General features: G+C 38.8%; 2 protein-coding genes and 1 long non-coding RNA gene across 4 annotated transcripts; 1 reads left to right on the forward strand and 2 right to left on the reverse strand.

The window, feature by feature from the left end:
- Positions 1 to 2,864: 2,864 nt before the first annotated feature.
- On the reverse strand, positions 2,865 to 5,682 carry LOC144547281 (putative cinnamyl alcohol dehydrogenase 1). Of its 2 annotated transcripts, none has more exons than XM_078295886.1 (7): positions 5,538 to 5,682; positions 5,118 to 5,218; positions 4,910 to 5,023; positions 4,532 to 4,759; positions 3,900 to 4,185; positions 3,318 to 3,468; positions 2,865 to 3,206 (listed from the first exon to the last, which is right to left on the reverse strand). In XM_078295886.1, the coding sequence occupies exons 2-7, from the start codon at positions 5,204 to 5,206 to the stop codon at positions 3,010 to 3,012; spliced, it is 1,065 nt and encodes a 354-aa protein (XP_078152012.1). In that variant the 5' UTR covers positions 5,207 to 5,218; positions 5,538 to 5,682; the 3' UTR covers positions 2,865 to 3,009. The 2 variants fall into 2 exon arrangements, with proteins under 2 accessions (XP_078152012.1, XP_078152011.1); XM_078295885.1 differs by having other exon boundaries at positions 5,118 to 5,226.
- Positions 5,683 to 8,669: 2,987 nt separating this feature from the next.
- Positions 8,670 to 13,974, reverse strand: LOC144547283 (putative cinnamyl alcohol dehydrogenase 1). The gene is made up of 7 exons (XM_078295887.1): positions 13,962 to 13,974; positions 10,938 to 11,045; positions 10,730 to 10,843; positions 10,337 to 10,564; positions 9,705 to 9,990; positions 9,120 to 9,270; positions 8,670 to 9,009 (listed from the first exon to the last, which is right to left on the reverse strand). The coding sequence occupies exons 2-7, from the start codon at positions 11,024 to 11,026 to the stop codon at positions 8,813 to 8,815; spliced, it is 1,065 nt and encodes a 354-aa protein (XP_078152013.1). The 5' UTR covers positions 11,027 to 11,045; positions 13,962 to 13,974; the 3' UTR covers positions 8,670 to 8,812.
- LOC144547144 (uncharacterized) lies at positions 12,463 to 13,226 on the forward strand. The gene is made up of 4 exons (XR_013509015.1): positions 12,463 to 12,559; positions 12,665 to 12,736; positions 12,828 to 12,911; positions 13,118 to 13,226. It is a non-coding gene; the product is annotated as an uncharacterized LOC144547144 (long non-coding RNA).
- Positions 13,975 to 27,324: the final 13,350 nt, after the last annotated feature.

The following is a 27,324-nucleotide window of genomic DNA, read 5'->3' on the forward strand; positions in this document are numbered from 1 at the left end:
AATTAATAATGTGCAAAACATTGTTATAACATAAGTTTATTAAAACCCAAAATGAATATGAGTTGATGCTGGTACTGTAGCGCGCACTGTAGCAGTTACTGTAGCAGCGGCTAGGGTTGTCTCTTTTATTAAAGAGAATTATACTAGGAATGTTACACAATGGAAATCCTAGTATATTTGTATATAATGAGAGGTAGAGAAGGTATTCAATAAGTAAGCAAGCAAGAAATTTTCTGAAAATTTATTTCCTTCTCTTCCTCTCCCTCCTAGCCGCCATCCCTATTCCTCTCATATTATTGGTTTCTCTAATGAGAAATTATTAGAAGAACAAGAAGGGTTATTAACTAGGTTCTAAGTTTAGATTAGATTAAGATCTCTAGCAAGGTCTTTCTAATCCTTGTTTAGTTCAAGGTGAACACTAGGAGGCCGTTTCGACAAACGAAGGTATCCAAGAGATCTAGAAGAGAATTCGACTTCTCTCTATTTACCAAATTGACATTTGGTAGAGGTATATCCAAATCACTTTTAGTAAATAGATTTGTGATTAATGAATGAGTAGATATCCATTTGCATACATTTGAATTGCTTTAATATAATTAGCATAATAAAGTAGATCCGTAGATGCTTGTAAGAAGGTTAAAATTTTTGAATTTATTGCCTTACCCCATCATGAAATCCTTCAGTTAGTCCATAATTGTACAAAAATGTAAAGCTTGATTACTTGTAAAGTGGCACTGGCTCACTGGCACAGTCATGAGAATTTCAAAATTATGAATTATTTATTTGATTCCAAACATAATATTTTTTCCACAGAGTTTCTTGCTCAATTGAGTTGGGAATGTCAGAACAGGAACATAGACAATAGGCCTAAACAGAACATGAAAGGAATGTCTACTTTTCTAAAATAATTCGGTCAAATTGGCAAGTACACTGAAAATAAAGCAAGAAACTGAAACTAAACAAAGGAAACCAATATTACCATCCATACATTCCTAATTAAACTTAACACTAATTATCTAAATAGTAAAAATAGAACGATACTGTCAAGGGATTGACTTATTTTTCACCTTTTGTTCTCCACAATCATGTCCCAGAAACTGGCCGGTCCAAAAATGAAGTCTCAGAAGAAGTCCATATACCAGCCCTGCCATCTGTACCTGTGGTACCGCCAGGCTACGTGAAACAGAACCACGGAAACAAAGGTTTTGTCACCTTTGGGCTTAATTAATGCCTATAAATTTGACCAATTTAACTCTATCATATAAAAGACAATCTTTTTGTTTGTTTGTTTTTGAGGAGAAAATACCCGTTCCCGTAGGCTTGCCATTAACAGAAATTTACCAGTACATCAGAATATCAGGAAAATGAGACTTTCAGTCTCCAAAAACCTGAAATTTACATTCCTCTGCATTGTAACTTTATTTCAATATTCCTATGCTACCAAAATTAACTCACTGTTTGAATAAAGGGTACGTAAATCCTATGTAATTCCAGCCCCAATCCTTCCCTTTTTTAGCTAAATAATCAGCCATTCCATTTTGGCTTCTTGGCACATAAAGACAGTGGAGACTCGGATTTTCTTTCAGTTTTCTCCAGCAGTTATATATTTCATGAAATGCCTTCCAATCCACATCAGTCGGGAGAGTAATTGACTATCAGTTTTGGCTAAAATCCATGCATGCTTTGGCCAGTAATTGACTATCAGTTTTGAATGCTCTTATGTACAAGAGGTTATGCTTACCCGTGTAGCATAATCAATTCCTTCCTTTAGGGCCTCAGACTCTGCCTTCAAGGACCTTTTTGTGAGTTCTTGAATGACAACAATAATGTACGATCAGCACATTGGTTATTTTGCTGATGCAACCCCCCTCCCCCGGTCCCCCCCTCCAAAGTGTTAATATATTATACGTTGATATAAACTCCGACTGCCTCAAGCATTGACCCAGCCTATGCAGATCGAGAAGCCAATGATTTTGCCACCAACAGCTGGAAGTTCATAAGGAAGATTTGCAGAGACAAAATATTATTCTGACCGTCTATGACCTCCATTTATTTTCAAAATGTTAATAATTTTAGCATTGAAATATTGACGCATGGCCATGACAACAACTGTTATTAACGTATTTATGATCGATTGTTTAAATCATTTGCTGGTTTCTTTAATGATTTAAAAATCATTTTTAAATGATGAATGGTTGGCGGTCGCATGTCATTCCTTGCTGCAACAATTAATGTATTTTAGCCATCAGTAAGTTGATTGATGATTTGATGTTACATTAGCACATTATTGTTTAAAATACATGAGCCCACGTACTGCAGAGTATATGCTTATGATTAAGCACTTCGTTAGAAGACAATGAAGAGAACATCTCAAGGGGAAGCCATATGTGGTGTCAGCACGAGTTGATCGCTGGAGAACCGGCAATCAAAGCAGAAAGAAGTGGCAGTTTTCCCCCTTCTTAGGGACATGTGCCTAACTGAATAGAAGAAACATAATAAAAAATGATAAAACAACGGAGGCCTTTAAGGAAATGAGGTACAAACAACTGAAAATAATTTAGAAAAGACTCTAAGGAGCCCCTTAAGCAATCCAGTTCTTAAGGGGTTGAGTTGGATTAAGAGTCCAAAGAAACTTAACTCTTAAGAAGCTTAATCCTCCAAGCCAAACAGGTACATACTGTTTTGTGAAGTAGAACCAAACGACTTTTTGTTGCTGGTAACATGTGAGTATTATCAAACCTTCTCTTTTTAGCCGAAATAGGAAGACCATTAGATATACTTCTAATAGAACAAAACTATTAGAACAATGTCCTATCATTCCAAAATTATCTTGTTATCATATATAAGATGATAATACAAAACTACAATTATGCAACTCACTGCATTATTATGTATCATACAAGTGACAAAGATAAAGCATTACACCTTTTTTTAAACATTCAACAAATTCCTTAAACATAGACTGCTAGATATAAGCTTTGTTTTTAGCCAGATCAATCTTTCATAAGTTCACTTGAAGGAGTTTTCAATATCAATCACAAAACGGTATTTCACATCCCTCTTGATCATTCTCTCGAGTGCCTCATTTATATGGTCAATTTTAATAAGCTCAATTTTTGGATATACTTTATGCGCTGCACAGTATTCCAGCATCGACTGTGTGTCCTTGGTTCCACCTGTCACACTCCCAGCAAGAGTTCTTGCTCCTACAATAAATTACAGTAATAAATATAGTTTGATGTTAAATATTGATTGAAACATCCAATTGCCATTTTAATGAGCAGGATAGACAATTTTAAAACAAAATAAAAACATACCAATATTAAGGCTAGCGGGACTGAACTTAATTTCACTAGGGAAGGCAACCAGTGCCATGGTCCCATGTACCTTCAGCGTGTTTAGATATGGGTCAAACGGGTGGTTCCCTGCTGCTGTGTCCACTATAAAGTCCAGTTTACCTTCAATTTCCTGCACATAAAAAAATTTAAATTGAATCTTTCATTTCTCATCTCTACTTGATAATTATGTCAGGATAACATTTCTTTAGGTCATTAATCTGAAATTCAAATTGAATATGTAAATTCCACATAAAACAGTACTACAAGGTTTTTTTTTTTTTTCAAGATTACGAGCCAAAATTAATAACAAAAACTGATAAAATAAGCTAATATCTTTTTGGTGGTTTGCAAATAGCACCCCTACTCGTGTGAAACATTGATGATTTTATCTTCTCCTGAAACTTCCTCTTTTCATCAGATTGTTTCAGCCCAACTGTACCGAAACCAATCAATCAATGGGAGTCTACCATAATTACTTTCCTCAATCAGCACTAGGAATACACAATGAACTTGTTTTTCTTTTCTTTTACTTTTTTTTCTGAAAAAAGATGTCATTATAACCTGCATTTGCTGTGGATCAGAAGAAAGGACAAACTTGTCAACTCCTAGGATATTAATTGCTTCATCCCTCTTTGACTCACTTGTGCTAAAAACTGTAACATTCAGACCAAATGCTTTTCCAAATTTGACTGCCATGTGGCCTAAACCACCTAATCCTACCACACCAAGCGACTTGCCAGGTTGGTTCATTTTGTGGTACATCATGGGTGTGTATACTGTAATTCCTGCACACAGTAGAGGAGCCGCTAATTCTAATGGGTACCCATCTGGTATCTTGAAACAATACCTACAGAATAATTTAAACAAGTCATGATCTGATAATTTGGAAGTTTTTATTGGATCTGGGAATTAATGAACTGTAAAGAGAAACATTTAAAATCATCATCTAGCAAGTTACAGACAAATAGGCACCACTATGATCATTGCTGCTATGATAGATCAATGACAGTACCAGTTGAACAAATAGGTTCGTCCAATGAGAAAGGTTCAAAAATAATGAGTTAAGTACTGTAGCAATCAGAATTATACCAGCACTAATGGGCAGTCAGATTTGAATGCTGGCCGGTTTTGTGATCGTTCTTTGTAAGAACATATAAGTTAAAATTGAAGCAAAAAACAGAAAATTGCCGTACCTATCATGTACCACTATGTGGTTAGAATAGCCACCCCTGGTGATGGTACCATCATAATCAATTCTATTGAAAGTATAAACACCTTTCTTACAATGAACCTCGAGAAATTCATTGCAATGTTCACAGTCTCTGCATGAGTTAACATAGGTCCCCACACCCACATGATCTCCTACTTTGAATTGGGTCACATTGGATCCCACCTCTGTTACAACGCCAGCTATTTCATGCCTGAAAAGATTGTATATAAATGTTTCCATGCATAAATGACTGTAATATTCTTTGGGGAGCTATACACATATCTCATGAATCATAATGGTGTATGTGTCATATGAGTGTGCACATGTGCATATATACAGAGAGAGTGAGAAAGGCATATACCCAGGAACAACAGGATACATAGTGTCATTGTGTAGGTTTCGGGTCCATACCACATCCGCAAAACAGACACCACAGTACTTAATCTTCAATGCAACATCATCACTTCCAACAGCCCTATCGAGTTATCAATTACCAAAAGTTAACTAGATATAGAATTTACTGCCGATTATACACATTGATTTCAATAGTAATTCTTTAAGAGACAAACCTTCGGTCAAATTTGTAAGGGGACAGAATTCCCGAAGGATCCCTTGCTGCCCATGCAAGACAATTCCCGTTTCCTGCTTCACCTTCCATCTCCAAATAGACCTGTCAATCTATGCAATCGTCAAAATTGAGAACTTTTGCATGACTAATTTCTCTTAGCTAGCACCACGGAATTGTGGCGAGTATTGAGGAATCGAAAGGTTATATATTTATCATGTCAACAATTTAAACTTCAAGTTTTAAAATGCTCCAAAGATGATCTAAACGCACAAGAACAACGACAAATTACCCGAAACCCACCCCCTACTTTATGTAAAGTAAAGACCCCTCGTTCTAGGTATAAAGAAAAGAAAAGAAAAGAAAAGAAAAGAAAAGAGAAACACAAATATCCTTTCCTCTATAGAACAAAAGGAGATGTTACCTGTGCTATTGTTTGATGTAGTTATTCGGCTCTTCTCACTTCTATAACTTTCTCCGAAGTATCAATAGGCGTCGAGTCTATTTGACTGGATGATCGTCGATGGTGAATAATTTTCAGACTGGAGACTCGAAGTAGTTTTACGGCCCTGTGACTAGGGCTGGCAAAAGAATTCGAGGTTCGTAATTGGATTCGGATTTGATTTGGGTTTGATTTGAGTTTAATTCGATTCAAAATGGGTTCGAATTGAAACGAATCAAATCAGATTCGGTTCGGAATTAATTCAAACTAAACTCAAATCTAGCCTGGTTCGATCGAAATAGGTTCATGATTTTTTTGTGGTTCGAATCTCATAAAATCGAAAAGATAAATCGAACTTTTAAAACTCATAAAATAGACCATATTTATAGTTTATATGGTACCAGTTACCGATTATGTAAATACAAATATATTAAAGATCCAAAAGCTTATCCCTCTAGAATGGCTGGGTCCACGAATTCATCTGTAATACAGATTCTGTATGCAATATTCGGCCCAAAAGCTAATCATTCAATTCACATCTTTCTGCTCGGCCCAAAAGCAATGCGAAGATGACAGCTGGAGACAACTCATCCGGTATAATCTAACTTCTTTAGTCCCACTTCGTTTAAACAAAATAAATGAAGCGCTCCACAGCCTATAAAAGCAGGCAGCAGTCGGATAGCATGATAAATCACTCAACTGGATTTCGGATGAGTAGAATTGGGTTTCTGTTATTACTGATACCCGGTCCGTTTCACTGTTTCGAACCTATTTCGAACCAAAACGAACCAGTTCGAATATGTACCGAACCAAACCCGAACTGGTCTATGAGGTTTGAAATCAGATTCAATTTCGAATCCGAACCCGAACCTGGGTTAGGTTTGGTTTGGTTTGGTTCGTTGCCAGCCCTACCTGTGACTAGTGAGTGGTAAAGAAATATCCGAATCTCGTGAACCTGCTCTATCATTAAATTAAACATTTCATTGTGGACCTGCTCTATCATTAAATTAAACATTTCATTGTGAACCTGCTCTATCATTAAATTCTTGAACGAGGAAGCTCGTGAGTGGTAAATATTTGTTGCATGACCGGATATATTTACTAATTTAATATTTTCCTTTGAAATGAATGGAATAAGTTGGTAAAATATTTTTATTTAAATGTTAAAATAAATGTCACAATTTTACCAATACAATATTTTTTTATGTTTTATTTACAGATTGTAATTAAGATGGACATGTTACAATTATTATTGATTTTCTTACTTGCTGTTATTATTTATTTATTATTCATCCATTATCCGTTAATCTCAAAGATATAGTAGGTTATGCACAAATATCATTAAATTCTTGAACTATATGATAGAGATGAGCAAGAAAATTATCTGTTCGACCTGGCAGCTCCGGTATTAGAATAGAGATCATTATTTCAAATTTGATTTTATTTTTGATTCATTCTTACCAGAGATGAAAAAATTCGACGTGAAGTGATGGAGTTAATTGACCGCCAGGCTATGTGAAACAGAACCACAGAAACAAAGGTTTTGTCACCTTTGGGCTTAATTAATGCCTATAAATTTGACCAATTTAACTCTACAGTCTTTAACTCTATCATATAAAAGACAATCCTTTTGTTTTGTTTGTTTTTGAGGAGAAAATGCCCGTAGACTTGCCATTAACAGAAATTTACCAGTACATCAGAATATCAGGAAAATGAGACTTTCAGTCACCAAAAACCTGAAATTTACATTCCTCTGCATTGTAACTTTATTTCAATATTCCTATGCTACCAAAATTAAGTCATTGTTTGAATCAATGTTATCAGAACCGGACCAGACATTGATCCGGTAAAGCTTCAGGCCAAAGGGTCACTAGTCGGACCGATGGATCAACCGGTTTACCTGTCGGTTTTTCAAATACTTGTATTTATTTATGAGATATTAGAAATATATATATATAAATAATCATATTTCTTATTGGATATCTATGAAATTTCAAGCATACTAATTAATTTGATACAAGTGAGTCATATTCTATTTTGATTTTACACACTTGTTTTAAATTCATTTCAAATTCGAGGGCCATTGTCATTGTACTAAGTTACTGGTCACAGCTCATATTTTTGAAACGTGAGCAGTTGTAGTTTCTCACCTTTTAATCTTGTGACAGTGTATGCGTTATTGGTTCCTTGGTACTGATGGTAAACTAAACTCGTGGTTGTCAAATTATTAATCAAACGGTAACTATTCATACATGACTTGCTTTCCTTCATTTTTAAGCAAGAGTTTTTAGAAAATTCTGATACTACTCTAATACTGTCCAATAACATGAAACTGTTTCGTGCAAGAACTAGATAATGTGTTTCAGTTCAATAGTGTCAATTTTAGTTCAAATCTTGCCTTGAACATTTCATCGAACACTTTAAGAGAGTTCTCTTATCCAATAATATCATGTTTAATATTAACCTTTCGAGTTCTATATGCTACTTACAAACTTAAATCAATGATTGATGAGATTACTTACACCTTGAAACAATGAAAATTGAAATGGAGGCAAGGAAACAGTGTACTCATTAAAGAGAAGTTCCTGTAATTTCGTGATTCTATCCCTTAATACGTAGATTTGCCTGATTTTCATTTTCACGGGTGTAGAAAATGGCAAGAACTGGAATCACTTGAGATAAGGAAAGAGTGAAGAAAGAAAGAACAAATCTAATCTACAGAAGACTCAGTTTTTCTAATTTGAACGGTTCAGTGATTTTTATTGAAACCTGTCGGTTGAACCGGATTTGACCTGTTTACTAGCATAAACAGTCCATCAAACGAATCAGACCGGACAATTGACTAGGTCCGGTTTTTTCTGACTGAACCGCCAGGTCCGGTCTGGTTCTGATAACATTGGTTTGAATAAAGGGTACGTAAATCCTATGTAATTCCAGCCCCAATCCTTAAAACGACTTTTTGTTGCTGGTAACATGTGAGTATTATCAAACCTTCTCGATTTAGCCGAAATAGGAAGCCCATTAGATATACTTCTAATAGAACAAAACTATTAGAACAATGTCCTGTCATTCCAAAATTATCTTGTTATCATATATAAGATGATAACACTAAACTACAATTATTGCAACTCACTGCATTATTATGTATCATACAAGTGACAAAGATAAAATATTGCACCACCTTTTCACATTCAACAAATTTCTTTATTATGGACTGCTATAAGCTCTGCTTTTAGCTAGATCAATCTTTCAGAAGTTCACTTAAAGGAGTTTTCAATATCAATCACAAAACGGTATTTCACATCCCTCTTGATCATTCTCTCGAGTGCCTCATTTATATAGTCAATTTTAATAAGCTCAATTTTTGGATATACTTTATGAGCTGCACAGTATTCCAGCATCGACTGTGTATCCTTGGTGCCACCTGTCAAACTCCCAGCAAGAGTTTTTGCTCCTACAAGCAATAAAGTAATAAAAATTATTTTGAGGTTAATTCGATTGAAACATCCAATTGCTATTTTCATGGGCAGGATAGATAACTTTAGAACAAAATTAAGAATTTACCAATATTAAGGCTAGCGGGACTGAACTTAATTTCACTAGGGAAGGCGACCAGTGCCATGGTCCCATGTACCTTCAGCGTGTTTAGATATGGGTCAAACGGGTGGTTCCCTGCTGCTGTGTCCACTATAAAGTCCAGTTTACCTTCAATTTCCTGCACATAACAAAATTTAAATTGAATCTTTCATTTCTCATCTCTACTTGATAATTATGTCAGGATAACATTTCTTTAGGTCATTAATCTGAAATTCAAATTGAATATGTAAATTCCACATAAAACAGTACTACAAGGTTTTTTTTTTTTTCAAGATTACGAGCCAAAATTAATAACAAAAACTGATAAAATAAGCTAATATCTTTTTGGTGTTTGCAAATAGCACCCCTACTCGTGTGAAACATTGACGATTTTAACTTCTCCTGAAACTTCCTCTTTTCATCAGATTGTTTCCGCCCAACTGTACCGAAACCAATCAATCAATGGGAGTCTACCATAATTACTTTCCTCAATCAGCACTAGGAATACACAATGAACTTGTTTTTCTTTTCTTTTACTTTTTTTTTTTTCTAAAATAAGGATGTTGTTATAACCTGCATTTGCTGTGGATCAGAAGAAAGGACAAACTTGTCAACTCCTAGGATATTAATTGCTTCATCCCTCTTTGACTCACTTGTGCTAAAAACTGTAACATTCAGACCAAATGCTTTTCCAAATTTGACTGCCATGTGGCCTAAACCACCTAATCCTACCACACCAAGCGACTTGCCAGGTTGGTTCATTTTGTGGTACATCATGGGTGTGTATACTGTAATTCCTGCACACAGTAGAGGAGCCGCTAATTCTAATGGGTACCCATCTGGTATCTTGAAACAATACCTACAGAATAATTTAAACAAGTCATGATCTGATAATTTGGAAGTTCTTATTGGATCTGGGAATTAATGAACTGTAAAGAGAAACATTTAAAATCATCATCTAGCAAGTTACAGACAAATAGGCACCACTATGATCATTGCTGCTATGAAAGATCAATGACAGTACCAGTTGAACAAATAGGTTCGTCCAATGAGAAAGGTTCAAAAATAATGAGTTAAGTACTGTACCAATCAGAATTATACCAGTACTAATGGGCAGTCAGATTTGAATGCTGGCCGGTTTTGTGATCGTTCTTTGTAAGAACATATAAGTTAAAATTGAAGCAAAAAACAGAAAATTGCCGTACCTATCATGTACCACTATGTGGTTAGAATAGCCACCCTTGGTGACGGTACCATCATAATCAATTCCATTGAAAGTATAAACACATTTCTTACAATGAACCTCGAGAAATTCATTGCAATGTTCACAGTCTCTGCATGTGTTAACATAGGTCCCCACACACACATGATCTCCTACTTTGAATTGGGTCACATTGGATCCCACCTCTGTTACAACGCCAGCTATTTCATGCCTGAAAAGATTGTATATAAATGTTTCCATGCATAAATGACTGTAATATTCTTTGGGGAGCTATACACATATCTGATTCATGATAATTATGATTCATGATAATGATGTATGTGTCATATGAGTGGCACACGTGCATATATACAGAGAGAGTGAGAAAGGGATATACCCAGGAACAACAGGATACATAGTGTCATTGTTTAGGTTTCGGGTCCATCCCACATCCGCAAAACAGACGCCACAGTACTTAATCTTCAATGCAACATCATCACTTCCAACAGCCCTATCAAGTTATCAATTACCAAACGTTAACTAGATATAGAATTTACTGCCGATTATACACATTGATTTCAATAGTAATTCTTTAAGAGACAAACCTTCGGTCAAATTTGTAAGGGGACAGAATTCCCGAAGGATCCCTTGCTGCCCATGCAAGACAATTCCCGTTTCCTGCTTCACCTTCCATCTCCAAATAGACCTATCAATCTATGAAATCGTCAAAATTGAGAACTTTTGCATGACTAGTTTCTCTTAGCTAGCACCACGGAATTGTGGCGAGTATTGAAGAATCGAAAGGTTATATATTTATCATGTCAACAATTTAAACTTCAAGTTTTAAAATGCTCCAAAGATGATCTAAACGCACAAGAACAACGACAAATTACCCGAAACCCACCCCCTACTTTATGTAAAGTAAAGACCCCTCGTTCTAGGTATAAAGAAAAGAAAAGAAAAGAAAAGAGAAACACAAGGATCCTTTCCTCTATAGAACAAAAGGAGATGTTACCTGTGCGATTGTTTGATGTTGTTATTCGGCTCTTCTCACTTCTATAACCCTCTCCAAGGTATAAATAGGCGACGAGTCTATTTGACTGGAGCCCTGGATGGTCTGGATCCCCTAAAGTAACATCTGAACTCAGCGAGTGCTAGGGATTCAAACACAAGACTTTTCTAGATTCAAACCACAACTAGGATATGACGTCTGGCTACAACCTTGGTTTGGGGAACAATTTTTTTATTTTTACAAAATATTAAAAAAAGAGTAGTTTTTCAACTAGCAACTAACAGATTGGTTTTTTTTTTTTTGCTAAACTAAAGTTTCGTTTCAGACATGAAATTAATTACTGAAACTTTAATTTGATCTCTCTTCTTTTACACCATCACACCAAGGACTACACTGGTTTTGCGGCCCCACCTTGATCGAATCAAATATCCGGTCTACTCTCACCTCTTCTTTGACCGAAACAAATATTCAGTCGCTATCCCACATATCTAGATTTTAAAAACTTGGTAGACCGTAGATATCTCATATCTCAGTTCTATTATTAAGCACGTTGGGTTTCCGATTTAACAACAGTTACGATTGAAAGACTAAATTTTAAATTTAATCTCAGTTTTTCAATCACATATTTTGTCTTGTTCTGATTAAATGCATATGTTTTATGTATAAAAGTCTAAATTTAGTTAAAAACATACTCGCTACACGTATTGCCACATAATATGTTACAATTAAAATTAAACAGACTCCAAATTTTAATAATATATTTCTTTGTTTCCTTATTTTTCCCTCTTCAATTAAGCATAAGTCACTTTCCTTTTCTTTTTTTTAATTTCCTTCTTCTTTGTTTCTATATGGATCACAATGAAAATCAATTTTTTTTGTTTATTTCCTTATTTCTCTTTTCTTTTCTATACATATTGTATACGTATTGCTGTGAAAAATCTAGAATATATTTTGAATTTTGTTTCTATTGATACAATTGAGAATTTGTATTGTTGCCAGAATTATAATAGTCTTAAAGAGAGGTATAAAAATTAATAGAAAAATAAAATTATATTAAATTAGAAAATTAGGATGGCTTATTGTTGGATCATATCATGATGATGGCTTATTAGAAAGGCTTACCTATTGCAATATATAGATGTGGGGACGAACAATGAAGAGCTACTTAAGAATGAGTTTTATATTGGATTAAAGCAAAGAAGAGTAGTTAGCTAGGTTGTCTTATTCCATGTCTCTTTTTGTTAATTTTCATTAGCATTATAGTCAATTTTTTTCTTGAAATCCGTTCTTAAATCGTTTTTTATTCGTGTTGTGTATCAGGACTACCAAGATTTTCTTCATGAGTTCATGACAGCTGTCAAGAAAAAATTATGCAAAAAAATTCTCATTCAGGTGTGAAAACAATTGCGCATCAATGATTTTGTAACTAATAAACTTTTGTATTTTATCAAACATACATAGTTTTGTTCAAATTTCTGGCCAGTTTGAAGATTTTGCAAACCATAATGCGTTTGACCTTCTTTCAAGATATCGCTCAACTCACACTATCTTCAATGATGACATACAGGTTATGAGGTGAGTATTGTGTTTAAATTCAAAACCATTCGGTTATTGAAATTTCAACCTTCTTTCTTCTTTCAGTTACAAATATAATGTTCACTTTTTTTCAAATAAAATAGAATCCCTGAATTTTTTTTGCTTGCTTATTAAGAAATTCTTACTTGCTTATTGGAGTGTTTTTTATATAAAAATACAGTATTTTTAATATTTCAGAGTACACCCGTTGTTGTTCTTGCAGAGATTATTGCAACTCTAAAGTTTGTTGAGGAGAGCTTGCCAGATCACACTTATCTATTCATGGATGCTAGAGAGGCTTTTCTAAATTCGATTTTACATATTTCATCTCACCGTTTCATGCTATCTTGCAAAGGTACCTAATATTACTAAATTCCACATGTGACCCCTTCCCTGTTTACATGTAGAGTTACAATCAGGCACAACTCTTTAATGAGTTCTTATATGGTTTGATTCTTTTGGTCGACCTTGTCATGTTAATGGGACTATATCAAAATTCCAAATAATATATTACTTCAGGTATGTTAAAGGGTGGTCAAATTTCTATCAAAATTATAATTTCTTAAATAGGTAATTGTAGCTAAGTAAGTCAACTAATAAAATTGTGTTCAGCTTTTGCTTAACAATTTAATCAAAAACTTCAATTGCAGCCACTCCTGCGATTGACATGAAATAAAATAAAAAAGATGACAACAAGTTTTTCGTGGGTCAAAAGATATTAACTGAAATTGTGATGATATATTCGACATGACGTTGATATTGGCCAATTCATTGGAACAGGAAATTAAAGTTTACCCCATCGCAAAATTGGTTTTTGAATTCTTATACATATTAAAGTTATTGAACTTTGGATTTATTCTAATCATAATAATAGAAACTAATGGAGTATAGAGTACCATGTTCAAATTAGCAAAAAAATAAAACCAAAAGAAGGTCTACATTTACAAAAAAAAAAATGTATGTATTAGTTAAACAAGTTAATGTCAACAAAAATGTCTCTCCATATTCTATTCAATCTTATAATATATTTTCGTTGCAACGCCCGGGGAGATCTGTGTCTTTGATGTGCCTCTCTTCTTCTCTTTCTGCAGCTGCGCGTGCGGTACCCCCAACAAATCCTGGCACAAGGACCTGAAATTCCCGTACTCGACGCTCATCACAGGCTCCCCGACAATAGTCATGCCCCACAGGCAGCTGACATCCTGTAGGGTGACTGTCATCTCAGCGTGAGGGAGATAGAATTAGTGGGTCTCGGGACGCCATCGCTCAATGAGGCCAGAGCACAATCCTTTGTCGGTATTCTCCTCGGCCATCTGGGATAGCTGATACAATCCCATGGCACGCAATGTCTCAGCATAGGCCGTCCGGTACTTAAGCCACATCTTGTTGTGGCGTGTGGTCATTGCATCTAATCCCTAAATTTTAAAAAATGTCAGATCATTTAAATATTCATATAAATGTCATTTTAATTAAAATTATAATTTTATTAATAATATAAAACTTACCCCAGTGGCAGCCTCTAAGATACGGTGCTTCGCGTTCGGGTACCAGAGAAAGTTTGGTATCCGATCAGTGCGGTGCCGGATATCGGGCACCACAGATGTCAACGCCTCCTCGACGTACTGTGACATCTCAAACGGAGTGGGAATATGGGCTGCATCTCGGCTGGAAGAAGGTATGTCTCTCGAAGATGCCATGCTGTATTTTATATTCTGGTCTTATTAGGATTTGTAATTGAGGAGGGATCAAGTTACAACAAGCATTTTCTACATTTTCAAAGTCCAAATTGTCGATCCAAACCGTTAGATGTGATCTCTACAATAAAATGTGCTTGGAGAGCAAATTTTACATTTTTTGGAATTTTTTTACTATTTATTAAGATGGGTACAAAAACTAGTCAATTCAGACCATTGAATTTTGTACTCATCTTAATAAATAGTAAAAAAAATTCCAAAAAATGTAAAATTTGGTCTCCAAGCACATTTTATTGTAGAGATGACATCTAACGGTTTGGATCAACGATTTGGACTTTGAAAATGTAAAAAATTCTTGTTGTAACTTGTTGTAACTTGATCCCTCCTCTTTGCAATTATATTTTGGTCTTAATTTTGGCAGCTAATTAAAATTTGGACCTAATTTACTTGGTCTGGTAAAAATAATTACTTTTGGTAAAATAAACTAATTATTTTGGTCAACAACTAATTTTACACCTACTTAAAATTTGGACCCAATTTACTTGGTCTGTTAAAAATAAGTACTTTTGAAAAAATAAACTAATTATTTTGAGATATTACTAATTTTGGTAGAGTTCGATATTTATTTTGGTCGATAAATAATTTTGCTTCGATTCAATATTTATTTTGGTTAATAACTAAATTTGGTACAATTCGATATTTATTTTGGTCAATATCTAAATCACAAATTATAAACACTAAATCCTAAATCCTATCCTAAACCCTAAATCCTAAACCCTAATTCTAATCCTACTCCTAATCTAAACTAAAAATTGAAATTAAAAAGAAGAAGAAACTTACTCGATTGGAGGGGATTGAAATTCCTGAAGTTGTGAGGAAATCCGACACCAGCGGCCACTATATATAGGGTCTAGGGTGGCCGCATCCCCTAGAAGCGACCATGGCCACATCCGATAGAAGCGGCCCAGAATGAGTACCCGCTTTCTCTAGGAGCGACTGTTACGTTATGAAATTTTTACAATTAAATTCGAATGATTTAAAAGAAAGAATCGATAAATCATGTTAATAAAATGGAAGTTTAAACCTTAATTAAGGTTCCCCTAAATAAGTAAGTCAATTGTGAATTGAAACCGCGTCGAAATTTCGAGATTTCGGAATTTTATAGCCCCAGTGCGGATTAGGTTGACCGCAGTGCGGGTGGAAGCCATCCGCAGTGGCTCAGGCTTTTTCTGGAATTTTGCCAAAAAATTGACTAAGTAGTGAGTGCGGGTGAGGGATCCGCAGTGCGGATGAGTTTAGCCGCACTCATGAATTTCTGTATTGCAATGAATTTTCCTGAAATCGGCTAAGTAGTGAGTGCGGGTGAGGGATCCGCAGTGCGGATGAGTTTAGCCGCACTCATGAATTTCTGTATTGCACTGAATTTTCCTGAAATCGGCTAAGTAGTGAGTGCGGATGAGGGTGAACCGCAGTGCGGATCAGGTTCATCCGCAGTAGGCTCGGACTTTTCCTGGATTCGGCTGACAACCGACTAAGTCTCGAGTGCGGATTAGGTAACCCGCAGTGCGGATTGGCTAATCCGCATTCAGGGTAATTTTAACCCTAAAACCCAAATTAAACCTTCTCTCTCTCTCTCTCTTCCACCATTCCCCATTTCTAAGTGAAATTCGTCCAAGAGAGAAGGAAAAGATCCCGTGAGTTTCCGTTTCGTTCAGACTCCCGATTGTTGCGAGAAATCGAGTTTGGAACCGAGAAAGCAGCCGAGGATCTCTCAGAACCCTTCTATTTGGTATTTCTTTCTCTCCTTTTTACTTTCGAAACCTCGAATTTTCTCGATTTCTCGGATTCTCGTTTTAAACCCGAGATTTGTGCTCGAATTGCTCGAGGACTAGTTCCTCTACACTTCTTACTAGTTTGTTTGTCATTCTTTTTCCCGATTTCTTCCGATTTATGAAATCTGATTTCTAGGGTTTCGTGCCAAAATTGAAAGTTGGCCTAATCGTGATTTGATTTGCTTAACCCGACCAATTAGACTTGTAATCGGTAGGGTTGCCTCCTGATCGTGAATTTTTAGAACATTTAACAGCCGATTTGAGGTTTTGACCAAATTAGGGTTAACCAAACGGTAAATTGAAATGAACCGAGAACCAAGGTAGTGAACCGGTGATTGATGGTCACCAAATGGAGAGTTGTATGGTCCCGAGGACCTAGAGGATTTTGGTAAGAAATAATGAACCGAACGAATTGATACCAAAAACATAGAAATTGAATAGGGAAGGTATAAGCCCTAGCACCACTCGATTAAACTCCTCGATCCTGAACCAATGTTAAACCTAGTATACGTATAATATAGGTGTAGGCTCGGTCGAGCAAGAACTTGCGAGACCATACGAGACGTCCGATCCTTAGCTTAAGCGGTACGCTCGTCATAATAAGGTGCGGGATTCTTGGACTTGTTTGATACTTTGTTTTCAGGAATTAAACTGTTTATTCGTTTGTCATGTTGAATGATTAATTGTTGCATATTTTGGAATTCGTACTGCATATGGATTCTTGCATAAATGAGAATGATTTGAATTGTTCGGTTAAGATTGATTGGCATGTTGGTATGGTTATTAATTGTTTAGTTCTATGAATTGTGCTTGTTGTGAATGAATCTGCCAGGCCGACCTGTTTAGGTGGCTGGATAAGGTAACGGTGACCTATCCGTTGACCTGTGTTTATGAATTTGCCAGGCCGACCTGTTTAGGTGGCTGGATTCAGGTGACGCTGCTGACTTATGCGTCGATCTGTAGAATTTGCCAGACCGACCTGTTTAGGTGGCTGGATTCAGGTGACGCTGCTGACTTATGCGTCGATCTGTAGAATTTGCCAGACCGACCTGTTTAGGTGGCTGGATTCAGGTGACGCTGCTGACTTATGCGTCGATCTGTAGAATTTGCGAGACTGACCTATATGTGTGGCTTGAGATATATTTGCTTGAGATTTAGCAAAGTTGACCTGTATAGGTAACTTTGAGTCCGTGTGTTTGCATATGTGTCAAGTTGACCTGTATTGGTGACTTGTAACCGGACCTTAGGAAATGGTTAAGCCAAACAGCAATTGCAGATGGGTGTCCGATAAAGGGTCCAGCTTGGTTGGCCATCTGTAGGTGTCAGTAACCCTACAGATGTGGGTTTGATAAAGGTTCAGCTCGAAAGAACATCTGTAATTGCTACAAGCCCTACTGAACTGAGTTAGGAATCGAGTTAAGCCAAAATATATGTTGTGTTTGAGATTCATCTTGGAAATTCCGTAAACTGTGTTTCAGGTTGATTAACTGTTGTCGAGTAGTGGCATTCTGTTATTTATGTTTTCTTATATAACTGTTTGCATTGTTGTTGTTTGGGTTTCATTATTGAATATAGAGTTTGATTGCAAGTCCAATAATTCAAATGTGGCAAATTCGCACTGAGAATTTATTCTCACCCCCACCTTCCCCGTTATTTTACAGGTATTGGTGCGACTGATTCCGGAGAGGCACGAGAGTAGTAGGCCTTGGTAGCTTACCAGTATATGACCCTAGATATCTTTTGTTGTATAGATTTAGGGTAGGCCTCGTGGTTGGTATCCGGATGAGATACTTTTGTTGTATTATATGCTGACCAGACTGTGTACTCTGATATATATATTAGAAACTTGTTTGAATTGCTTGTTGTTTGGTTTGAAATGTGAGTAGCCTTGTAAGCATACACGGCGTTGTATGCTTACGGCGGGGGACTGTTACGACCCGTGGCCGCGGGGTGTGACAGCTCTCTTTGGTGGTATCAGAGCTCAAGGTTTAAACCCTAACCAGACTGATAGGATACGTGAGTGGGGTACGTTATACTTGGGGTCGTCACGGCTAACGACTTGTTCGTTCTATGAGATAGGTATATGCAAATCTAATGACTATTTTCTTCTTATTTAAGAGCTATGGAAGGACGCCGAGGTAGGGGACGACCTAGAACTAGGAACCCACTGAACGAACCGATCGTTCATGCGAGCGAGGCCGGATCTGCAGGGCCGGAGGTCCAGAGAGTTGATCTTGGACCTGTAGGTGCGCAGAACCGGGACCGAGATCTAGACGATAGATTGATTGCGGCTTACGAGAGAGGCCGCCAAGCAGAGAGACATGAGGTGGCACCGGAGGCTCCCCGAGGAGGTCCGGAAGATTTTAGGAGGTTGTACGACTCCTTCATGCGCCTTAATCCACCTCGGTTTAATGGCACTGGCGAGTATGCCGCTGCGGAAGAATGGCTCGCGAGCATGAGTGCCAAGTTAGTTCTGTGTAGAGCGCCAGAACAGGATATGGTGGAGCTGGCCGAGCAGCAGTTAGAGGAGGGTGCGAGGTTCTGGTGGGATGGAGCCCGACGTAGTTATGTCGGGGAGGAGGCCAAGATTCCATGGGAATGGTTTGAACAACAATTCACTCGACGATTTCTGAGTAACATACAGCGAGAGGCGCTGCGGAGGAAATTCCTGGATTTGAAGCAGGATGGGCGAACGGTGGCAGATTATAACAACGAGTTCCTCGCCCTATCCAGGTATGCAATTGATGTGCAAACTGATGTGGTGAGATACCATAGGCAGTACCTGGATGGACTTGACGGGGGGATCTCTATGATTGTGGATACCCCGATGGCTACTGAGCTGCAGGCCATGATGGATCATGCTGAGCAAGTGGAGTTGCACGGCAAGAGGAGAAGGCTGCAAATGACGGAGAGGAGTGTGAGGCAGAGGGAGGACCAGAACAGGCAATTGAGGTCGAGGGGAAGACCATCGACAGCTAGACCACCCTTGAGACAGTTTGTGGCACCTAGACCCCCTCCGAGGCAGATGGCAGCACCGGTACTCCGGCCGGGTTTTGTTTCAGTGTGGTGCCATTCATGCGACCAGGAACACTCGGAGATCGAGTGCAGACGCCGCAACCAAGCCTGTTACACCTGCGGCAGTATGGAGCATTGGGCAAGAGAGTGCCCGAATGCAGCACTAGGGTTCCAGAGGAACAGCGGTGGCAGAGGGCCCATGGGACGTGGAACTGGTAGACCACCATTCCGTGGTCGAGGTGCTTCCCAAACCAGCGGAGGCAGGATTGGAGGTCGAGTGGCTGCCCATGCACTCGGTATAGCAGAGGTTGCATATGACGCAACGAGGACTCTGGAGGAAGGAGAAGGCTCGCAACCGTCTGATTCTCGAGCTGATGTGATGACAGGTATACTTTCTATCTCGGATGAGAGTGCCTATTGTTTGATAGATACTGGGTGTAGCCATTCCATTGTATCGAAGGCTTGGGTAGAAAGGTATAACTGGCCAACCGAAACCAATAACCAAGTCCTGAGTGTCCAAACCCCTTTCGGTTCGACTGACCGAAAAATAACCATATGCCGAAACCGAAAAGTCAGAGTTGATGGAAGGGATCTCGAGATAGACCTGTTGGTTATGGAGATCACGGGTTACGACGTTCTATTGGGGATGGATTGGCTAACAAGACATGCCGCAACGATCGACTGTCCGCACCGCAGGATTTGTTTTGTGACCGCGAAAGGTGGTATGTCGTGCATGCTTAACTGTAGGAAGGTTGGAGGGTTGATACCGTGCATCTCGGCTGTGGAAGTTAGGCACCTGATCGATTCAGGGTGCACTGCATATCTGGCAGCAATAGTATACACTGATACGAAAGTTCCTGAGATGAATACGATTCCAGTGGTGTCGGAGTTCGTGGATGTGTTTCCGGAAGAAATAGTCGGATTACCACCGGAACGAGAAGTGGAGTTTAGCATAGAAGTGGTACCGGGTACGACACCAATTTCAAAGAGTCCGTATCGTATGGCTCCTGCAGAATTGAAAGAACTCAAGGCCCAATTAGAAGAGATGCTGGAAAGCGGGTTTATTAGACCGAGCACATCTCCATGGGGTGCTCCGGTGTTGTTTGTGAAGAAGAAAGATGGTACCTTGCGGTTATGCATAGATTACCGTGAATTGAACAAGGTAACCGTCAAGAATAGATACCCGTTGCCCCGAATCGATGACTTGTTTGATCAGCTACAAGGATCTTCGATCTACTCCAAGATAGACTTGAGGACGGGGTACCACCAGCTTAGAATACGTCCGACTGACGTGGAAAAGACAGCCTTCCGAACGCGCTATGGGCATTACGAATATATGGTGATGCCGTTCGGGCTAACGAACGCTCCGGCTGCATTTATGGACATGATGCAGCGAGTGTTTCACGACCTATTGGATTCAACTGTGGTGGTGTTCATCGATGACATCCTGATATATTCAAGGTCACGTGAGGAGCATGAGGTACATCTGCGGATAATGTTGCAGAGATTGAGAGATCATCAACTATTCGCAAAGTTTTCGAAGTGTGAGTTTTGGCTTGAGAAAGTGGCCTTCCTTGGGCACGTGATATCAGGTGAAGGGTTGGCCATGGATTCAGAAAAGATTCGGGCGGTGACCGATTGGAAGAGGCCAGAAACAGTTACGGAGATTCGCAGTTTTCTGGGGCTAGCCGGATATTATAGAAGGTTCGTGCTCGGATTCTCACAGTTAGCTGCTCCCCTCACGAAGCTTTTGCATAAAGGTGTGAAGTTCGAATGGGGTGCCACTCAAGATCAAAGCTTTGAGGAGTTGAAGAATCGGTTAGTAACTGCCCCGGTTCTTGCCATGCTCATCACCGACGAGGAGTATACCGTCTACACCGATGCATCCGGATCTGGTTTGGGATGTGTACTGATGCAGAAGGACCATGTTATAGCATACGCTTCTCGGCAGTTGCGATCGCACGAACAGAATTATCCGACCCATGATCTGGAGCTAGCTGCAGTGATCTTCGCTTTAAAGATTTGGCGGCATTACTTATATGGAGTGAAGTGCCGTATCTTCACGGATCACCAAAGCTTGAAGTATATCTTCACTCAAAGGGAGTTGAATTTGAGGCAGAGGAGATGGTTGGAGCTGATGAAGGACTACGATCTGGATATCCAGTATCATGCCGGAAAGGCAAACGTGGTAGCAGATGCGCTAAGCAGGAAGAGTCAGATCAATCTGGCATCTATTATCACCAGCGAGACACACCTTCTCGAAGAAATGAGAAGAATGAATCTGCACGTGGGCGCATCCCGTGAGTTTGCATTGGAAACCTCATCTCGATTGATTGGAGCGAGCAATAGGGCAGGTACAGCTACAGTTGCCTCGATTATCTTGGCTGCGGTCGAGGTTCGACCAGAGTTACATGAGCAGATTCGAGCAGCACAACAAGAGGACCCAAAATGCCAGAAATTCCGACAACATTTCGAGTCAAATGCAGACTCACCATTTCAACTCCACGAGGATGGTATTCTGCGGTTCCATGACCGCATATGCGTTCCGAATGACTCAGAACTGAAGAATCTGATTCTGTCAGAAGCACATGACTCGGGGTATACCATCCACCCTGGTGAAGTCAAGATGTATCAAGATTTAAAACGATATTTCTGGTGGCCAAAGATGAAAAGGAACGTGCAAGGCTATGTTGAGAAATGTCAGATCTGTCAGCAAGTCAAAGCGGATAGACGAAAGAGGGCGGGACTGCTCAGACCTTTGGAGATACCCATGCGGAAATTCGAGTCGATCACTATGGACTTCGTGACTGGATTTCCGAGAACCGTTGGACGATATGATGCCATATGGGTGATAGTGGATCGGCTGACGAAGATTGCACACTTCATTCCACTCCGGATCGAGACATCCGGAAGAGAACTAGCCGATTTGTTCTTGCAATACCAGTTTAAGTACCACGGATGTTCGAGGCACATTGTCTCCGACCGAGACACTCGATTTACATCTCACTTTTGGGGAAGCTTTCAAGAAGCCATGGGCACGAAACTGAGATTCAGTACAGCCCATCATTCGCAAACCGACGGTCAATCCGAACGAACAATCCAAACATTGGAGGACATGCTTCGATCCTGTGCTTTAAGTTTCTGAGAATCTTGGATCAACCACTTGTACTTGGTAGAGTTTGCGTACAACAATAGCTACCATTCAAGTATCGGAATGTCACCACAAGAGGCACTTACAGGACAGCAGTGTCGCACACCGCTGTGGTGGGGACCCGCAGGTACGTATTCACCTACCGGGCCTCAGATGTTAGAAGAGATTGCTGAAACGACGAAAGTCGTTTTGAGTCGGCTTAAGTCGGCCCAGGAGCGACAAAAGAAATATGCGGATGTGCATAGAAGACCGTTGGAGTTTCAAGAAGGGGATCATGTGTGGCTTCGAGTTTCACCCGTCAGGGGTGTACACCGATTTGGCGTATCAGGCAAGTTAAGCCCTAGATACATTGGACCATTTCAGATTTTGAGGCGAATGGGACCGGTGGCATATGAGCTTGCATTGCCACCAGCATTGGACCGGGTTCATCCGGTGTTTCATGTGTCACAATTGCGCCGATACGTACGAGATCCATCTCATTGCATTGATCACTCGGACCTGCATGTCCAAGGTGACTTGTCCTATCAAGAAGAGCCAATGCAGATATTGGACCGAAAAGAACAGCAACTTCGGAGCAAAACGATTAAGCTTGTACTGGTCAAATGGGGACGCCATTCGACTAAGGAAGCAACGTGGGAACATGAGGAAACCATTCGTGAGAAGTACCCGGAACTATTCAACAACCAAGGTACGCAATTTAGTTCAGAGGACTGAACTCTATTTTAAGGGGGGGAGAAATGTTACGTTATGAAATTTTTACAATTAAATTCGAATGATTTAAAAGAAAGAATCGATAAATCATGTTAATAAAATGGAAGTTTAAACCTTAATTAAGGTTCCCCTAAATAAGTAAGTCAATTGTGAATTGAAACCGCGTCGAAATTTCGAGATTTCGGAATTTTATAGCCCCAGTGCGGATTAGGTTGACCGCAGTGCGGGTGGAAGCCATCCGCAGTGGCTCAGGCTTTTTCTGGAATTTTGCCAAAAAATTGACTAAGTAGTGAGTGCGGGTGAGGGATCCGCAGTGCGGATGAGTTTAGCCGCACTCATGAATTTCTGTATTGCAATGAATTTTCCTGAAATCGGCTAAGTAGTGAGTGCGGGTGAGGGATCCGCAGTGCGGATGAGTTTAGCCGCACTCATGAATTTCTGTATTGCACTGAATTTTCCTGAAATCGGCTAAGTAGTGAGTGCGGATGAGGGTGAACCGCAGTGCGGATCAGGTTCATCCGCAGTAGGCTCGGACTTTTCCTGGATTCGGCTGACAACCGACTAAGTCTCGAGTGCGGATTAGGTAACCCGCAGTGCGGATTGGCTAATCCGCATTCAGGGTAATTTTAACCCTAAAACCCAAATTAAACCTTCTCTCTCTCTCTCTCTTCCACCATTCCCCATTTCTAAGTGAAATTCGTCCAAGAGAGAAGGAAAAGATCCCGTGAGTTTCCGTTTCGTTCAGACTCCCGATTGTTGCGAGAAATCGAGTTTGGAACCGAGAAAGCAGCCGAGGATCTCTCAGAACCCTTCTATTTGGTATTTCTTTCTCTCCTTTTTACTTTCGAAACCTCGAATTTTCTCGATTTCTCGGATTCTCGTTTTAAACCCGAGATTTGTGCTCGAATTGCTCGAGGACTAGTTCCTCTACACTTCTTACTAGTTTGTTTGTCATTCTTTTTCCCGATTTCTTCCGATTTATGAAATCTGATTTCTAGGGTTTCGTGCCAAAATTGAAAGTTGGCCTAATCGTGATTTGATTTGCTTAACCCGACCAATTAGACTTGTAATCGGTAGGGTTGCCTCCTGATCGTGAATTTTTAGAACATTTAACAGCCGATTTGAGGTTTTGACCAAATTAGGGTTAACCAAACGGTAAATTGAAATGAACCGAGAACCAAGGTAGTGAACCGGTGATTGATGGTCACCAAATGGAGAGTTGTATGGTCCCGAGGACCTAGAGGATTTTGGTAAGAAATAATGAACCGAACGAATTGATACCAAAAACATAGAAATTGAATAGGGAAGGTATAAGCCCTAGCACCACTCGATTAAACTCCTCGATCCTGAACCAATGTTAAACCTAGTATACGTATAATATAGGTGTAGGCTCGGTCGAGCAAGAACTTGCGAGACCATACGAGACGTCCGATCCTTAGCTTAAGCGGTACGCTCGTCATAATAAGGTGCGGGATTCTTGGACTTGTTTGATACTTTGTTTTCAGGAATTAAACTGTTTATTCGTTTGTCATGTTGAATGATTAATTGTTGCATATTTTGGAATTCGTACTGCATATGGATTCTTGCATAAATGAGAATGATTTGAATTGTTCGGTTAAGATTGATTGGCATGTTGGTATGGTTATTAATTGTTTAGTTCTATGAATTGTGCTTGTTGTGAATGAATCTGCCAGGCCGACCTGTTTAGGTGGCTGGATAAGGTAACGGTGACCTATCCGTTGACCTGTGTTTATGAATTTGCCAGGCCGACCTGTTTAGGTGGCTGGATTCAGGTGACGCTGCTGACTTATGCGTCGATCTGTAGAATTTGCCAGACCGACCTGTTTAGGTGGCTGGATTCAGGTGACGCTGCTGACTTATGCGTCGATCTGTAGAATTTGCCAGACCGACCTGTTTAGGTGGCTGGATTCAGGTGACGCTGCTGACTTATGCGTCGATCTGTAGAATTTGCGAGACTGACCTATATGTGTGGCTTGAGATATATTTGCTTGAGATTTAGCAAAGTTGACCTGTATAGGTAACTTTGAGTCCGTGTGTTTGCATATGTGTCAAGTTGACCTGTATTGGTGACTTGTAACCGGACCTTAGGAAATGGTTAAGCCAAACAGCAATTGCAGATGGGTGTCCGATAAAGGGTCCAGCTTGGTTGGCCATCTGTAGGTGTCAGTAACCCTACAGATGTGGGTTTGATAAAGGTTCAGCTCGAAAGAACATCTGTAATTGCTACAAGCCCTACTGAACTGAGTTAGGAATCGAGTTAAGCCAAAATATATGTTGTGTTTGAGATTCATCTTGGAAATTCCGTAAACTGTGTTTCAGGTTGATTAACTGTTGTCGAGTAGTGGCATTCTGTTATTTATGTTTTCTTATATAACTGTTTGCATTGTTGTTGTTTGGGTTTCATTATTGAATATAGAGTTTGATTGCAAGTCCAATAATTCAAATGTGGCAAATTCGCACTGAGAATTTATTCTCACCCCCACCTTCCCCGTTATTTTACAGGTATTGGTGCGACTGATTCCGGAGAGGCACGAGAGTAGTAGGCCTTGGTAGCTTACCAGTATATGACCCTAGATATCTTTTGTTGTATAGATTTAGGGTAGGCCTCGTGGTTGGTATCCGGATGAGATACTTTTGTTGTATTATATGCTGACCAGACTGTGTACTCTGATATATATATTAGAAACTTGTTTGAATTGCTTGTTGTTTGGTTTGAAATGTGAGTAGCCTTGTAAGCATACACGGCGTTGTATGCTTACGGCGGGGGACTGTTACGACCCGTGGCCGCGGGGTGTGACAGCGACCACGGGCAAGGTGCCCGCTTTCCCTAGAAGCGACCATGGCATTTTTAATAATTTCAAAAAAGAATGGTGTTTTGGTTTTTATTATTTTTGAAAAATGGTATATATAAAAATTTCGGGCCTAGAGGTGTACAACGACCGGGTTAATAAATTTAGCCAGTGTTTATTGAATGGTGTTTTGGTTTATTATTTTTGAAAAAATGATATATTTCTAGGGGTGTACAACGACCGGGTTAATAAATTTAGCCAGAATATGAACGCTAGCCGATTGAGTTAGATTGGATTTAATTAGATTTTCGTATGGTATTATTCATTTGAATCTCCCATATCAAAATTCATTGAAAAGAAAAACTGGCTATAATGCTATGTCGCAGGTACTTCCGGGAATTAATAAAAGCAAAATCATATAAGATTGGTAATAACTATTAGGCGCTATAAATGTCACTTGGCTTTCCCACACCAAAAAAATCACTTAGCCAGGCAGGCATTTCTTCAGACAATTCATCACATATTGAGATTACCTTGTTAAAAATTCTTATATTCTGACTGGTCGAATTAAGATGGATTTTTAAAGGTAAAGTTACAATTAAATAAAAAAAAACAGTTATTTAATATTCAAACTCCGATATTTTTTAGTTACCACCTGCATTCTTTGAAATTCGTGCATTGCCATTGATGTGCGTAGATTGATTCCGCCCATGACCCTTTCACAGATTAGTGCTGTATTTGTGGTAACATTTTTAAATTTTAAGAAATCAATAATTATGTCAGAATTTTAAAATATTAAATTGATAACTAAATAAATTTCGGGCTCTTATGACATCACAATTTGACAAATAATTGGATTGATTTAGGTGGGTTTGATGGGTTAGTATTCCTTTTATACATAACTAATAACGACTATTCATAATTTTCTTTAGTATATTAAAGCCTCATATTTTTTTTAATTATTATTCAATATATGTTATTTTACAATTAATACAAGAATTTTTTTTAATCTACACAATTAACTATAAGACGATGTTAATTACTTCTCCGAAAAAAAACAGAAGAAAAGATAAATGGCAGAGAACTTGCCACATTTTGTTGTTGTTTTTTGTCATGAGCAGTTTGTCAAAATAAAAAGGAACGGAACGAAAACAATCCCACTACAAAGTGCTAGTTTTCTCAACTAGGAGTC

This window comes from Carex rostrata, chromosome 31 (genome assembly GCF_964058835.1).
Source record: "Carex rostrata chromosome 31, lpCarRost1.2, whole genome shotgun sequence".
Classification (NCBI taxonomy): Eukaryota; Viridiplantae; Streptophyta; class Magnoliopsida; order Poales; family Cyperaceae; genus Carex; species Carex rostrata.